At 32.9% G+C, this 16,962-nt stretch overlaps 1 protein-coding gene across 2 annotated transcripts in view; it reads left to right on the forward strand.

The window, feature by feature from the left end:
• LOC145943195 (ecdysone-induced protein 78C-like) overlaps positions 1-15,667 on the forward strand; it is a 67,237-nt gene extending 51,570 nt beyond the window's left edge. Inside the window, exons 3-7 of one of the 2 annotated variants that reach the window (XM_083050675.1) lie at positions 934-1,075; positions 2,935-3,347; positions 3,875-4,192; positions 4,386-4,764; positions 5,067-15,667. In XM_083050675.1, the coding sequence (XP_082906801.1) occupies positions 934-1,075; positions 2,935-3,347; positions 3,875-4,192; positions 4,386-4,760 (1,248 nt within the window). In that variant the 3' untranslated portion in view covers positions 4,761-4,764; positions 5,067-15,667. The remainder of the gene's footprint in view (positions 1-933; positions 1,076-2,934; positions 3,348-3,874; positions 4,193-4,385; positions 4,765-5,066) is intronic. The other variant, XM_083050676.1, reaches the window with a different exon arrangement.
• The last annotated feature ends 1,295 nt before the right edge of the window (positions 15,668-16,962 follow it).

The following is a 16,962-nucleotide window of genomic DNA, read 5'->3' on the forward strand; positions in this document are numbered from 1 at the left end:
AACAACTAACATTGAAAACTAAAAACAAATAATAGCCAATTAAAGTTCTTTAAAAGAAAAATTAATCAAATTTCTGAAGATTTATAATAGAAGGATACTTCTACGAGACAATACAGACATATTGCAGAGAATAATTAAAAGGTTTCGAACGAGAAAAAGTTGATAATCTTGAATTTTAATTAAGGTCAAGTTCTAAGGTCATTTGAAGATTAATCTATTTTTTAAGACCCTAATTTTTTAAGACCCTAATTTTAATTAATCTATTTTTTAAGACCCTAATTTTTTATATATAAATCAATTTCTTGTAATATTTTTGGCATAAAAAATTATAAGAGTAGAATGGCCTTACGTGAATATATAGTTTACGAGATATTTTATATTTTAATTTGATATAATTTCAATAAACATAAATTATGAAATATCTCGTAAAGTATTCATTATTCGATGATCTTCCTCAATATTTTTTTAAGCACAAAATAATGCGAGGAGTTAATTGATGCAAAGAAAACAAGAGTTGTTTTTAAGAAAAAGTATAATAACTAATTCGATTATATTAATTAAAATGGGATTGTATATAACAACAACACACAATATAGACAACAAAAAAAGAAGAACACACAAACATAACACAACGCTCTTATTTTGTGTTTTAAATTATTATTGAAATTATTATTAATCATTTGTATAAACTTCGATGTAATTATAAGAGATTTTTATCCGGAAGAATGCGCGATAATGCGTACCAAGGGCGCTCGAGAACTTGCTTTTCTCATGAACGCGTTTTCCGTTACTTCTCTCTCGCTTTTCCTGAACTCTCAGCACTTATAAAGAATGGCATAGAGTGTCGTATTTTATACGTCAGGACGATATAATTAACCCCGGGACGCAGTATATGGGATCGTTATTAATAGCGTTTTCTTACTTCCTGTTCAGGGCTTCTTTAGGCGGAGCATACAGAAGCAGATAGAATACAGGTGCTTGAGGGACGGCAAGTGTCTCGTCATCAGATTAAATCGAAACCGTTGCCAGTACTGCAGATTCAAGAAGTGCCTAGCCGTCGGCATGTCCAGAGACTGTAAGTATAGGATGTTCGCATGAGAGCATCGAATCATTTTTACACGTCGCGTCGTCTAGGAAATCGATAAATCTCAAAATATGTATGTCGATATTGGAGAAAAACGATGAACGATATTATTTAATATTTCTTACTTCTTTTAATGCAGATTGTGTATTTGCTTTTTTAAACGTGTCCGCTCAATTCTATCATTTAATCAATTCCAAAATAAATGCACTGAAAAAACTGCATTCTTATTTTAAGAATTTCCCACTTGTTTTACAATACTGTGTTTTAAAATAGGCGCCAAAAGGATTCTCTTACTTGAGAGAGAAATCTTCTGATTAGAATCAGATATTCCTAATTTATAAAAATATAGACAAAATTAGATTTATTTTTATATTAACAAAAAACATTATTTTACAACACACAAACAAAGAACATAAAGAAAGCATAGACATATAGAACGAGTATGAGGTATGAGATTTGGGTTCTAAACGCTTAAATTAGATTATGTTACACACGTTACTTATTCGTGAACACTTTTTTAAATTTATTTAAAATTTATTTTTCTTTTTCGAACCACTTATTAACTTTTTTCATCCATTCTTCTAATAAACTAAAGAAAAACCAGTTAGTGACAAACTCTGTACTGCATTGTAAAAATTGCAACACTATATATAAAAAAATACGATCGTTTTTATTATTAATAAAGAATATATTTTTAGTTTTAGAAGATGTTCTAGAAACACTTAAGAATATCTATTATTAAGAGAGATTTTATAGTATATATTTCTCTCTTACTTCGAGAATACAATTTTTTGGTGTAATTATATAGAAGGAAAGCGGAAATTCTTAAACATGTCAAGCGTCAAAAGATATTCATGGGATTATGGAATAATTCACTAGTTATGTTCATATTTATGCCAAGTATGATGTGTCGACGAGTCGGCTTTGATTCCTTGCACTTTGTGTGTGTCGAGCTTGCGAGAATCAGCGGTACCGTTAGAAATTCAAACAGGATCCTAGGTCGCGGTTCTAATCGTCAGTGATGCAAAATCTACTTGCTATGACGAGAGAGAGCAAGGTAAACCAAAGGGCAGGCGCGTACATAATTAAATACTAGAGTCCTCTTGAGAGGGCGTGATACCGGTGCGACACTACGTGCTTTACGTATACAACACTACTGCTTATTATCGTGTCACATGTCGCAGACAAAATTGTAACGAGCTTTCGTAGACTCGCGATTCACACTTCGCTAATTATAATCTACGCAACGAAATATCTTTCGTTTGAAGTCTTAAAATAGCTTTCAGAAACATTTCAAAATTTCGACATAAAATAGCTTGAGAGATTACGGTGTCCTTAAAGGCTCATTCAGACAGGACGCGTCAAGCGTCAAGCAGCGAGCAGCAACCAATAAGCGAGGCAATATTTTTTACGCCATTGCTAATATTACCTCGCTTATTGGTTGTTGAATGGTTGCTGCTCGCTGCTTGACGCTTGACGCGTCCTGTCTGAATGAGCCTTAAATCGGAGACGCGTCAAACTACAATTCGTCTAAAGTCACTTTTGTATAATCAGATTCTATTGTCTTATTTATATTCCTAAAGCGCGATTCGCCAAAGATCTCTATTTCTAATCGATCGCAGCTGAAAAATCATCAATACTTGAATATTATAAGAATTAATTCTCAATATATAATAAATAATGTCGTTGAATAGCTCAGTGACAGAGTGGTTGCCTAATGAGAGGAAGATCCTAGGATCAAGTCCGGGTAGAGTCTTGACGTTTTTTCTTCTTACAATATTGTACATGTGAATAAATCTTGAGATCGAAGATATCGAGCAAAAAATTATCATGCGTATGTCTCTTTGCAGCTGTGAGATACGGCAGGGTGCCGAAACGGTCCAGGGAACGCGGCCTCGAGGACACGATGGCGACGACCATAACGACGACGACGACGACAACAACGACGACGACAACGATGGCGGCTATGGAAATGCAGCAACTGACCACGCCCGACACCGGCAACAACAATGCCAACAACAAAAACAACAATAACAACAACAATAATAACAACAACAACAATAACAACAACAATACCCAGAGTCAGAACGCGATCTCGCGGGTACCGTCTGCCGCGGTGGTCGAGGCTGATCAATCGGATGCTGACGTGAAACAGTTGGCCGTATACGACGTAATTCATCAGGTATCGCAGGCGCATCATGCTCACTGTGGCTTCACGGAAGAGTCCACCAGAGGCCTCACGAGGAAACCTATGATAATACCGGTGAGCCATTATAGAAAAAGAATAAGATTAATCCATTGCGATCTAGCAAACATTATCGCTTATCGATGGGATCAAGTTCAATATGTACTTAAAAATCTAAATCGAATCCAATAATCAAATTTCATTTTTTGAAGGATTCGAATAATACTCAACATATCTCGTCTAGGTTCGAGTCTATTTGAAAGTACTAGTTTTTTTCGAAGTAATCATAGAGAAATCATGCAAACAAATTCGAACCTATTCGTACGATACTTAATCCCATCGCTATTATCTAAATTATAAGAGAATCGTATTTATAGAAATCATTAAATAACATTTAATAAAATTTAATATGAGAAAGAGATCTATATTTTAATTCGCGATAAAAATTTTTCGAATTAAATGAAAAAAATGCTTCCGCTATAAAATATGCTTTATTATCTCTTTAGTACGGAATAGTTTAATTACTGATAATTCATTAGCGCAAAGACTTCCCCGCTGAAAATGGCAGAAAATCTCGCAGATCTGTTTGTAATCTTGCTGATTAGGCGAGTAATTCTTCGCAGCCCACTAGCCCGGAGGACCCGGAAGCGGCGTCCTCGACCGCAGAGACTGTCGAGTCGCAGAGGATCTGGCTGTGGCAGCAATTCGCCACGAGAGTGACCCCATCGGTACAGAGGGTGGTGGAATTTGCGAAACGAATGCCGGGATTCTGCGAGCTCTCGCAGGATGACCAACTGATCCTGATCAAAGTCGGCTTCTTCGAGGTGTGGCTCTGCCACATCTCCAAGATGACAACAGATAATTCGATGACCTTCGAGGATGGCACCTACTTTACCCGGCAGCAATTGGAATTGATGTACGAGGTAAGATTGGAATTTCTTCTAAATACTAGTACAGAGATTACTAAAGACTAATATACATCTTTAAGCACCCATGTTTTTGCGATATTCACACGATATACGCACTGTTCTCAATAGTTATAAAGTTTGTCTCAGAAATGGGGCTTGTGTTTTGCCATCGTCGTAACTCCCTCTATTCTACTTTGACGATCGACAGCCCGACTTCGTGTCTGCCTTGATGCAAGTCACGTCGTCGCTGAACGTTCATCAACTGACGGACACCGAGTTGGGACTGTTCTCGGCGGCGGTGTTGTTGAGCGAGCGATCGGGATTGAACGACGTTAAGGCCGTGCAGAGGCTGCAGGATCGTGTGCTGGAGGCTTTGAGAGTGCAAGCGACTCGGCCACCTTCCGGCGAGAATTCCGGCGGCTCGGTCACCAGCGTTTCGCAGAGGATACCTGAACTGAGAGCGCTCGGGGCCAGGCATGCCAGTCTTCTCGATTGGTTCCGCAGAAACTGGACGAAGCTCAAGTTACCGCCGCTGTTCGCCGAGATATTCGACATTCCCAAGTGCGAAGAGGACTTGCAATGAAGAGGTAATTAACCGATTATTATGAAACTTGCAACGACAAGATGATCTTTGACGATGAAATGGTTTTTCTTCCTTTTCATACCCTTTTATATACACATTTTCGCTAGATAAAATCGTCAAATAATTATCTTTTCGTAATTTATATTACAATGGTGTGATTCTGAAAAAATGTTTACAAAAAATACGAGTAAACTTTTATGATAATCAAATATAGTAATTGCTTTAATACATTGAGCAGTACATTTAGAATAGTAAGCTTATAGATTACTTTTAATGATCCGTGCCTTGTTTCTGTCTCTTTGACAGACATAAAAGGTGTAATGAGATAATTCGAGATCAGTGGTACCGATACCCTATACTGGCAAGAAACCAAGTTGCCCAAGCACTTATCGAGACTGCTCGGAATATCTAGAGAATCATTCGTTTTGATTCATAGCAGCGAAACACGATCCGAAGGAATAAATCTCGATAAATGAAGAAGACGATCTGAATGAATGTCGTCCCAATGAGAAATGAGACCGTATCTCTTACGAATGAAGAATGAGGATATTGTCTGTAGCAAAGGATACTAGCAAATTAAAGAGAAAAGAGTCGACGTATTTCGGTCGTTCGAAGAAAAACGAGAAATAAAGTATATCTTTGGTTCACGAAAAGCTCGTCATATTAGAAAATTAAGAAAAATAAAGAAAAAAATATTAAGGCGAGATCAAATAGTGAATTTACGTGAATTTTCGATACGGCGATCCTTCGAGATATTCCCGCTAATTTACTTCCAGGATATCTCGATCGCTCGAACAATGACGAAGAAGATAATCGGAAGAGGGCAACAGAGAGGTTATATCTTCAAAAGCCGCGCAAGCAATAGGACGGAGCTTCGAGGAGTTTTCGTGCAAGTACGGAGGCAAGCAGGTTCGCAGGCGCAATTTGCTCAAACTTTCAACGGAAACGGCTTTGTACTATTCGCCAGGCAATACCACACACATACCCGCATACAGAACACGCGTGTTTCCGGACGAGTGTGTACTTAAATAAAATACTCAATCAATGAAGGGAGGCATCTTATTTCGCGCCGCGTCATGTAACGGGTGGTTAAATTTTATTACCACCGCGACGACATAAAATGGACAAGCGCAAGCACAAACGCATAAATCGAGTCATGAAGTCACGTCTGTTCATGCTCGAAATTTTATTGTCCTTTTTTTTCTTGCGACTACATGTTTAAAGTATAAGGATTTAAAAAATACACAATGTGCAGCACTCATTCGAGCGGCTTATTTTACTAGAACGGAAATCGGCCAGATGATACAGATAGCATCACAGCAACAGCAACACCAACTCAACGGACATATCAGAAATTATAAGATTATACGAAGTGTTCCCCTCTGTATTAAGCGTTGCCGAGTACGTTCTCGTGTCTCTTGCAGGAATCGAAATCGGTGAGAGTAATATTTCAATGTTACAAATATATCTACGTATATATATACGAAGAGATCGATTTTAAATCATATCTCATATATGCGCTTTTTTCTCTCTTTGTTATATACTTTTTTAATTATTTTATGTTTAACAATTATACGTAATAATAATAAAATTATTATTACGCATTTTTTTTAGAGACTTGTATTCTAATTTGAAATTTCACAATTTTGCATATTTTTATATATATATATCTTCATAAAAATAAATATTACATATATCGAAAAATATTTTTCCTAAGTGTGTTCCTGAATGCCGAACTTACCGATTTCGATCCTTGACATTTAAATATCGCCGAAAGTACGATGAGTGACTGTACAGCCACGTAAACATAAACGAAATACATGCGCATACTAAGGCCCATTCTACAATATGTCATATGTCGCAGTCGGATGACGGAACACAGCCGATGATCTAATGAGGAGAATTCGTTTTCGAGAAAGAAATTCCGACATCCGACTGCGACATATGATGTATTGTAGAACGGGTTTAAGCAACATCATGTATTTATTATGCGTGTAATTTATGAAATCGTACAGACGCGAGAGAGGAGAGGCATATACAAATTTCACGTTGTAAGGCTCGAGAAGATATCTTTATAAGATGTATCTCCTTATATAGGTGCATTCGCTACGAATCTCAATCTATGCAATCTCTATTTTTATTACTCGACAAGTAGAATAGTAAATTATATATCTCGATATATACATATATATATATATATATATATATATATATATACACATATATATATATGTATATATATGTATGTATATAAATCTTCTATATGTATATATATATATATATATATCTTCGCGTAGCGCTTCGGGAAATCGTTCCGGACGGAGGCGCGCGAGAAAGAAACCGGAACGCACAATCGGCGATTCGTGGATTATTAAAGTTCCTCAATTAATCACGCGAAATATTTATGCTCATCGCAAGGTGAAACGTAAATCTGTGAGCTGTAACAAATCGAAAGATAACAGTAAAGAACGATAACGCGATGAGCCGGTACTTATACACACGCACATGTGTGTAAAAATCTATGAATGTATTGATGAAAAGAAAAAAAACCTGCATACATCTACATCACATAAAGGGCACAGGTGTGTACATATAAATATATCCGCGTGCACATGCAACGTCCAGAAAAGCTTTATACCTGAGTCGCTTCCGCGCGAAACGATCCAGAAGCGAACGCGGGCCGACTCTTTAAACTTTAAACTAATAACTCTCTGACAATGACTAGCGTATAATGCATAACGATATATAATCGCAATGCGTGTGTGTGTGCGAGTGTGTTTGTGTGTGTGTGCGCGTGCGCGCGCGAATGCATCGAAATACTCATTCGTGAAACGTGGGATAAGAGAGAAAAACGAAGTTTATTATGGGTGCTTTCCAGTAACGTACACAGGCGACACCGTTTAACGCAGTATTTTCCAATTATAACACAAGTCTACACAATCGTACGCAGCTAAAATGTTGTGTATTCGAGTGTGACCGTTATACTTTTGTGTCTATGAATACCAACATTTTTACATTTCATATTTTTGGTATTTTTGGTACATTTGGTATCTTTGGTATATTTTTTTTATGAACTGATATTCCGGTAGGAGATAAACTTTTCAAAAAATTTAAAAAGCTTAAAACTTTGAGGAAGCTATGTAAAGTGACTGCATTCTGGTGAAGTAAAGAAGCTAAGCAGCGTTTTAGCTACAAGTCGATATTGTGTAACACTGCATCATACAGTGTATGACTGTATAGGAGGTAAATTAAAAAAAAACTTGAAAAAAACTTAAAACAAACCTTAAAATTTTAAAGAAGCTATGTAAATAAAGTGACTGCCTTGTAAGAAGAAATAAAGAAGCTAACAATAAGCTGCGTTCCAGCTACAAGTCGAGACAAGTGTAACACAGTGTATAATTGTGTTTTGTTGCTGGAAAGCACCTTAATATAGGTATCACTGTTTTATCTATATACCGGACGTACTTAAAGTAATAATGTGATCCGATTTATTATCGCTTGAATTGAAAGGAGAATCGGAGATGCTGGTTTTGCGATATTAGAGGAAAGAAGAAAAAAATTTTCAATCTTCGTCATTCTATCTCTTTTTCTCTCTCTTTCTCTCTCTTTCTAAGCGCTCACATCAAGTTGTGAATAAACATATCATACTTAATTAATATATTGGAAAAAGAGGATATCATCGTTTAATATAATATGAAAATATATACAAATATATATATATATATAGAGGAGAAATATATATATGTATATTGCAAAGAAACATTATTGAAACTATATTGCAAAAAAGTAGCTATTAATTAATTAATGTCGAGCAAATCGCAAAGTAGAGCATATCGGCGATTAGAAGGCAACAATCATGTGGTAGTGTTCTCTCGCTTTTTTATTCTAATCATCGTAATCGGCAATGGAAGCTCTTTCGTGATCCAGTGTGTAAATCGAGCGTGCGTGACTTGGCGCTTATATTGATCGTTATATATCATTGTTTCCGCTTTCTATTCAATTGTCGCGGAACAAGGAAAATATTGATTAAAGTTACCAGATTTTAGAGATAAAATTCCGGAAAAATATATCCAGATAAAATCTGGCGGAGAAATCGATATCAGTGTTTCGGGTGTGTTAAAATTGGAAAAAGTTGTGAGAAATAATTCAGCAGCGTGATTTTCCAATATCAAGGACTTCAGTGACAAAAAAATAAATGAAAAAGGAAGTAAAAGGAAGTAAAAGGAAAATAGAAAAAAGAAAAAGATCCGAGAGCTCTCTTAAGCATTAGCTTTTTTTACATCATTGTGTCAGTGCAAATGAGAATCATATAATGGTGAGAGGCATAAGAATATGTGAAAAAATAAACGATAGAAAAATAAATACATATTATATATATAAATACATAAATATTGCAATCTCTTCTTCGCAGGATTGACAATTTTCTCTCATTAGTATGATTGTATTTTTCAAAATTTCTAGTCCCACGAAAATTATTTAACGAGGTAACAATCGAAGAAATGTTCATGCGAGCGTTGCTATATATATATATATATAAAATTAAACGGCCAAATACATTATAGTAATAATATTAGCAATATTGTATTATTATGATAAAAAGGTAATTCTCTTTCTATTTATCTGTATCTCTTAGCAATGGCGCCGATTAATCGTCCTTTGTCATCCTTGAACAGCGCCGAAAGTGTTCCTCTGTGTTCTTGCCGATCGTTCGCGCGCGAATTGATGATGTTCCTCTTTTGGGGATCTGTCCTGAAAGATCATTTTATTCCGATTTCGCTCATTTTCTCATCTTTCGATTTTTCATAGCGCAAAAAACGCGTTGATTGACCGATACGATAAAAAAAGAAAGACACGATAAAATGATAATTGAGTTAACGCGTTTTGCACTTTGATAGTAGGAAGAGGATCAGATCACAGATATTGATGCGTAAATATCTATATCAATAATTTACTACTAACGTAAACAGCACTTATGGAAAAATACACTCAACTTTGATAGTTAACACTCAAATTTTGTCAACCATCATTAAAGGTAAATCCCCAACCTACACTTATCATTGAAAATTAAGGATTGCATCGAACGCTTAATGTACACCCAAATTTAAGTGTTAACACTCAACTTTAATGACAAATTTAAGTGTTAACACTCAACTTTAATGACAAATTTAAGTGTTAACACTCAACTTTAACGACAAATTTAAGTGTTAACACTCAACTTTAACGGCAAATTTAAGTGTTAACACTCAACTTTAACGGCAAATTTAAGTGTTAACACTCAACTTTAACGGCAAATTTAAGTGTTAACACTCAACTTTAACGGCAAATTTAAGTGTTAACACTCAACTTTAACGGCAAATTTAAGTGTTAACACTCAACTTTAACGGCAAATTTAAGTGTTAACACTCAACTTTAACGACAAATTTAAGTGTTAACACTCAACTTTAACGACAAATTTAAGTGTTAACACTCAACTTTAACGACAAATTTAAGTGTTAACACTCAACTTTAACGACAAATTTAAGTGTTAATACTCAACCTATATCCAACTATTGTTATTTTAAAGTTAATTACTAATTGAAGATTAATCATCATTTGAAGATTAACTTTCAATTGGCAGTCCGAAGTCACATCCAACTTTGAGGGTTTTTTTTCGACAATTAACAATCCAAAGTTGTAGAGTGTATTTCCAAAAGGGAGGATCCAGAAACGTATTTAGTTAGATTTCAATCTGAAGAACGATCATTATAGATATATATATATATATATATATATATATCATATATAAATATATACGCATCAACATCTGGCTGTTACAGATTCTTCGGCCACTATCGAGATTTTGTGTTGAAAAGTCTTCAATTTCCCTATTTCCTTTGATGTTAAACGGATTAAAAGAGATAATCTTGTTCTTTTTTTCCTCCTCCTTTTCCTTCTCCTATTTCCAATTTTCTCTTTTTTTTCATGTTTGGACAAGGTTCGTCCACTCCTTTAGTCCTTTAACTTTTACTCTTTCCTCGACTTTCTGATTTTAATTTGAGATCTTTTGCTTTCTCTCTTTTAAGTTTCGAGAAATTTCGATCATGGTGCTATAATATCTGTATATATACTTATAAAAATCGTTGGCATAATCGATATACAGATAGGAAATGGATTAATAAGGATTGAGGCGCAGGAAGTAGCAAACTTATATCTTAAAATCTTTTTTAATTGATTTGAACATTTTGATCCTTCCTTTGGACCATCTTTAACAGATCAATTAACAAACAAAAAAAATTTCATGCGTCTTGAGCCTCATCTTCTGCCTTACATCTTCGATAATTCTCCACAATCGTAATTAAATATCAGCAAAATGACTTATTTTCTGCGCTTGGCTCTTATTAGCCCGTTTTCCATCTGAATTTTTGTATTTATATATCAAAGCCTTTTCGTTATTCATAATCACTATCGTTACGATTATTATATTACTGTGGTTAAAATCTGATTATTATCGCTGTCCCTCCTTATCGCTATTATCATTATCACCGATATGTTTATTATCGTTGGTACTATTATTATTATTATTATTATTATGACCATTTTTATTATGATTATAATAATTATTATTGATATAGATATATTATTATTATTATTATTATATTTGATTGTACTTATTACACTAATTATAATCTATATCAACGTTATATCGTCGGAGGTGCTATTTAAGTCAAGCGAATGTGTAAAAAGAAAGGCAAATGTTAGAAAAGTAAGATAATCCAAATGGTTTTCGAAATACTTCTATGAATTCCGCCCATACAGTTGCTAAGATTATATAATAATTATCCTTCCGTTTGATATTGATTTCTGGCTGTGCGCGCGCGCACATTTTATGTATACTCATTCTCTTCTCGATACATACATTAAAAGCAGTAATATACATAACTGTACGGAATGGTTTCAAATTTGCGCAATGAAATTTTTTCATCAATATAGAATTGTCAAGTCTTTACAACTTAATCCATTGTTAAAAAATTCTATCTCGTTTCTCTAAAAATTTCTGAACATTTAATGTTAAATGTCGGTAGATACACTTTTTGAAGAGAGATTTTCCATAACTAAGCTCATCTAAAATTAATTAACGTTTATTTATCATTATTTAATTTAAATTCAAAATTTAAATTAATTTAATTTGCGTAAAGTTATATAAAATTTCTTTTAATTCAAAGACTATTAATATTCTGCTACATCATTTTCGTGTTCAAGAAAAGATTGATTTTAAATCGATTCAAGAAAATGATATTTTATTATATCGAGCATTTGCGTAAATTTATATCCATCGTACATATGTTTAAAGGCGCGTGTGAAGAAAACTGCGAGCATCGTTTGAAAGTAAAAGCAGCAATACAAATCGTCCAAAAGGATTTTATCTGATATATATCTGTGTAATATACATTTATATTCGCAATTCCGTTAATTTATATAGAGATGAATTAGAAAAAATTGATTTCTCGAATACTTGACATATCGTTATTAAACTTTAACTCAAAAACTTTTTATCAAACATTTGAGATATATGTAAACAGTGGTCAACGTATAAATAGTGAACGTTATATGTTTTCTCTTTCTTCAATTTAAAATATTTGATATTTTTATTTAACATTTTTTAAATGTCTTACTCTCTCTCTTTCTTTAAAATTAATATATATTACTAATAAAAGAATTTATTTAAAAAAAATATAATTAAAACATTCTGAAAAATTTTTATAAAATTTAAATTTCTGCATACAAAGAGCCGAGATGTAATAAATATTATTCCTATTTATGTTTGCCACTGTACATACATGCATACATACAAGCACCAAATGTTCCAGTCATCGTGCACTGTTTTAAATCTGATAAAAGAAAAATCGCACTTTTAAAATTTGAAAATTTTTGACTAATTAACCTTCAAATTAAAACTATACGAAAATAGAGTTTACTTGAAATTCAGAGATTCATATCAGAGATAAGATATATCATTATTTGCGGATCTGAAGATTAATTCGCGAGAAATATTTTTTCATTCCACTCGCACACCTGAAAAAAATTAAATGTCTTGTTAATTTTGAAGTCATCAATTTTTTCTTGACGTTAAAATATTTTTCAAAGTTTAACATGTAGCATTCGCCATTAATTAAAAAATGCGCGTATACTATTTACGAAGATGACGATGAGAGGCGACGACAAGGATGATAGTGAATGATCGGCGTGCCAAGGGAAACGGGAATTATTCTTAAAGAAAAAAAAAGTATATATATATATATAAATATATTACATATATTATATGTATAAAATATAATATAAAGGAAAAGATAACGATATATTAAGAGTAAATAACTACGACAAAAAAATGACTGCTCTATACTGCTAAAGTACAAATGTTTTCATTTAATTATTTTATAAGACGTTCTACCGATTCGTTACGATTCGCATTTATATTTTGCATTTAGTGCTAAGATCGCGAAGGACTCTTTATCTAAGGAGAATCGTATATTATATTATTGTTTGTGTGAGATTGAGAGATTTGAGACTGTGCACTTGGAAGGCTAAATGTGAAATACAAATGCGGGTCTAGATTTATGGCGCGTCGGCTTGGACACACATACACACAGCCCGACGTGCATGTATCTATATCTATATTTATTTGTTAATCTTTAAACATGGATGTGTGTATGTGGCACGTAAGGGCTACACGTGTATATTTGTATACAGGGTGTCGCAGAAGTCGCACACTTCCCGCCGATTGTCGATTGTTTCTTTCTTGGATAAAAAGTTTTTGTAACACCATACTTTTTTTTTGAGAAAAAAAATTATAACACCTAACTTAATACTTGTCATAAAATTTTTATCTCAAATTATAATAAACTAGAATTCAATTCTTGTCATTTATTAGCAATTGCTTGAAATTTTCAATTAAATTTTTTAATAATTAAATTTTAATTAAATTTAACTTAATTTAATTCGCGTTCGAGATTTTATATTTTAAATTCTTGATTGAATTTTTACGATTGGTTGACATTTATGGAGAAAAATTCGATCCCAAAAGTCGAATCAGAGGGAAACAAGCAAGCCCCATAGTTTTGGGACACCCTGTATATATAAAGTACGCATATTCATATACGCACATAAACACGCATATCACATACATATTCTTCTATTAGTATACATATATTTGAAGGCATGATATGCATCCTCTCCATTTCGTCCATTTTCATGAAGCATGAGATTAATAATACTCGATTTTCGTCGACAATCATAATAATCGCGTCACTCTAACAATATTCCAGCAAGAAAAAAGAGAATAGATTTTTATTTTGAATTCATACAGAGAAGATACAGAGTAATTTAAATCTATGTCGCTCGATTGTATATATGCGTCTATAGTAAAAAAAAAAAAAAAAAAAAAGGAACAAGCTATTGACCAATTAGCGCTCGCAAATATATAATTTACAAAATGTAATTTATTGATTTAATTAGTGTTGAAATACATGTGTATATATAGTATCTGTTTTTATATATGATTTATTCAATTTAAGATTAACTTGTCAGAGTTTTAGACAATCAAAAACTATCTTGGAAATTATATATACTTATATATCCCTAATAATTAACCTGTTTTTGAGGCACTGAACAGTGAATTCCAGGACTGGTGGCGTCTGATTCAATGTACTTAATCTTACAATATTAAATAAATTTTGAAAAAATTTAGACACCTTTGTAATTTCTACTAATATTAAAGAAAAATATTTTTAAATAATTTATTATCGATTTTTAAAAAGGGACGTGTAAACATTGGCCATCTGAAAAATTATAACTTTTTTGAAAAATACTTTGTGAAGACAAATCCTTTCATGGATTTTTGATTTGGATTTCAAGAATTATGAAAGACAAATTTTATAAGCACTGCCTGAAAAAAGTTTATTTATTTGCAAGAACAAAACTGTGCTACTTTTTAGGTGATACGACATGGATTTCTGTGATCAAAAAATAGTTTTTAATGTTCCAACTTATATTATTTTATTAAAAAGGAAAAAGAAACTGTTGTGTGTGTGACAATTTAAAACTATTAAATATTCTATTTTGTTACAATTTTTCATATTGTGAAAAATATATACAAAATTTCTTAATTATTCTTCTTGTACAAGAATATCTTCAAAGTTCGGCGACATATATTTGAATCTCTCTGTACAATTGTAAGTTATTTTCATTGACGAAAAATTACGGCATATCATTAGGTCTTTCTTAATTTTCATTAGAGATCTACCGGAATTATCACTGTGTCGCGATACAATTTTGACTAAAATATCGCACTTATATATACTATATATAGTAACATTTTACAAAAATACTGATATATTTACGGTGTAACTTTAACATTGAACGTATTATATAATGCGGACTCTTTTTTTTCTGTATCAGAAAAATCCTAAAACGTGCTATATAAAATTTTCGCTTAAATTCGTTGATTTATATTATATTTATAAATTAAAAGTTTTTCTCTGCTTCTCTCTAGGATTGCTCGTTATTAATCCTTGTTATAATATACAGCGTTATAATATGACGTAAAAATATAGCGAAAAAGTAAAATATTCGTCAGTTCTTCAAAATAATATATGACTGCAGAATCGCATTTACATAGGATCCCTCATTCTTTTTATCATCATCCTGCTTTATTCCTTCGTTATCTAAATTGTTTATGATTGAAATCACGAGGAATTTTAGATCCTCTTGTTATCAAATTGTTCGATTATTTACAAATACGCGAGTGCCAATTGTAAGACTAATCGCTAATGCGTAATAATTCATAGAGAATGAGAGGAAAGCGCGAAGACGATCTACGAAAAAAAAAAAAAAAAAAACTGAACAGCTTACTTATCAAAAAACGTCTTAAACGCACATTTAAAAAAATAGAGATTATATGTAAGGCATAATTTTTTTTAAATATGCGTTTAAGGCAATTTAAAATTAAGCTTTTTGATTGCGATACATCGATGGCGATTCTACTTAAGTGATCGCACATATCGAAATGCATATATATATATACCTTTTAAGGCTGTATCGATGTTTGGATCCAAGATCTTTATGGAGGCGTATAAATACAACTTTTGTCTGCGAGAGGATAGTGTAATACGGCAATAAAAGAAAAAGCGATCATATGCCTTTTTAAAGCATATTTCTCTTTTCTTTTTCTTTACAGTTACTTAAAAAATCAACTCTCTCTCTCTCTCTCTCTCTCTCTCTCTCTCTCTCTCTCTCTCTCTCTCTCTCTCTCTCTCTCTTTCTCTATCATATAAAAAATATAAGTGATAGAGAAATTCTGATAATACATTTTTATATGTAGCATAAAAAAATATGCAGAAAACACTTAAAATATTACTTAAAATATATGTGTAAAGAAAATATGTAAGCGAGCGGAAAAAATATGGTGGTACAGAGCGTTGAATGGCAGTGTTTGCCTACTGAAAGGGAAGGTCCTAGGATCAAGGATCCTGAAAAGCCCTCTCTCGATATTTTTCCCCCTTACACATGTACGTGTGAACGCATCCAACAAGATCATTATGTTAAACAACGTTTATTATCGCGTAAAACTCTCCTAGTCCGCGAAAAATGTATGATATATATATATATATATATATATATATATGTGATTCGAAAAAGGATGTATAAGAAATTAAATTATTTATATTTATCATCGGATCTCCTTAATCGTAAATTAAAGCGTATATCTTAAATGCGTTATATCGTTTCGACATATATAATGACTATATAATGACTATAAGCTGTGATTTACAAATTTTCGGAAATTTCAGTATATATCGAAATTAAGGCTCCTGGTACCTTGTCGACCATGTCGGAATCGTGACGTCAGAGGCGAGAAAACACACGCTAAAATTTCTTAGATGCCATTTCGAAATAAAAAAATATTTCGATGAAACAGCACTTCAGATGGCTTTAGCACACTCTTAAAAACCCCGGAAACTATCCTTTTCCCTTTATAATCAATCAACAGCTGTAAAATGTAATATTATGAAGCCCAGTCCGTCTGGTCTTTGCACATGCGCAGTCATTCCGCATGTCAAAGTCTGATATCTCGATCATTTTACAGATGTTGATTGATTATAAAGGGAAAAGGATAGTTTTCGGGGTTTTTTAGAAGTGTATCAAAGAGATCTTAAGTGTTATTTTA

The sequence above is a fragment of the Prenolepis imparis genome, unplaced genomic scaffold (assembly GCF_030444845.1).
Source record: "Prenolepis imparis isolate NDT839.2.m4 unplaced genomic scaffold, iyPreImpa1.0 SCAF_11, whole genome shotgun sequence".
Lineage (NCBI taxonomy): Eukaryota > Metazoa > Arthropoda > Insecta > Hymenoptera > Formicidae > Prenolepis > Prenolepis imparis.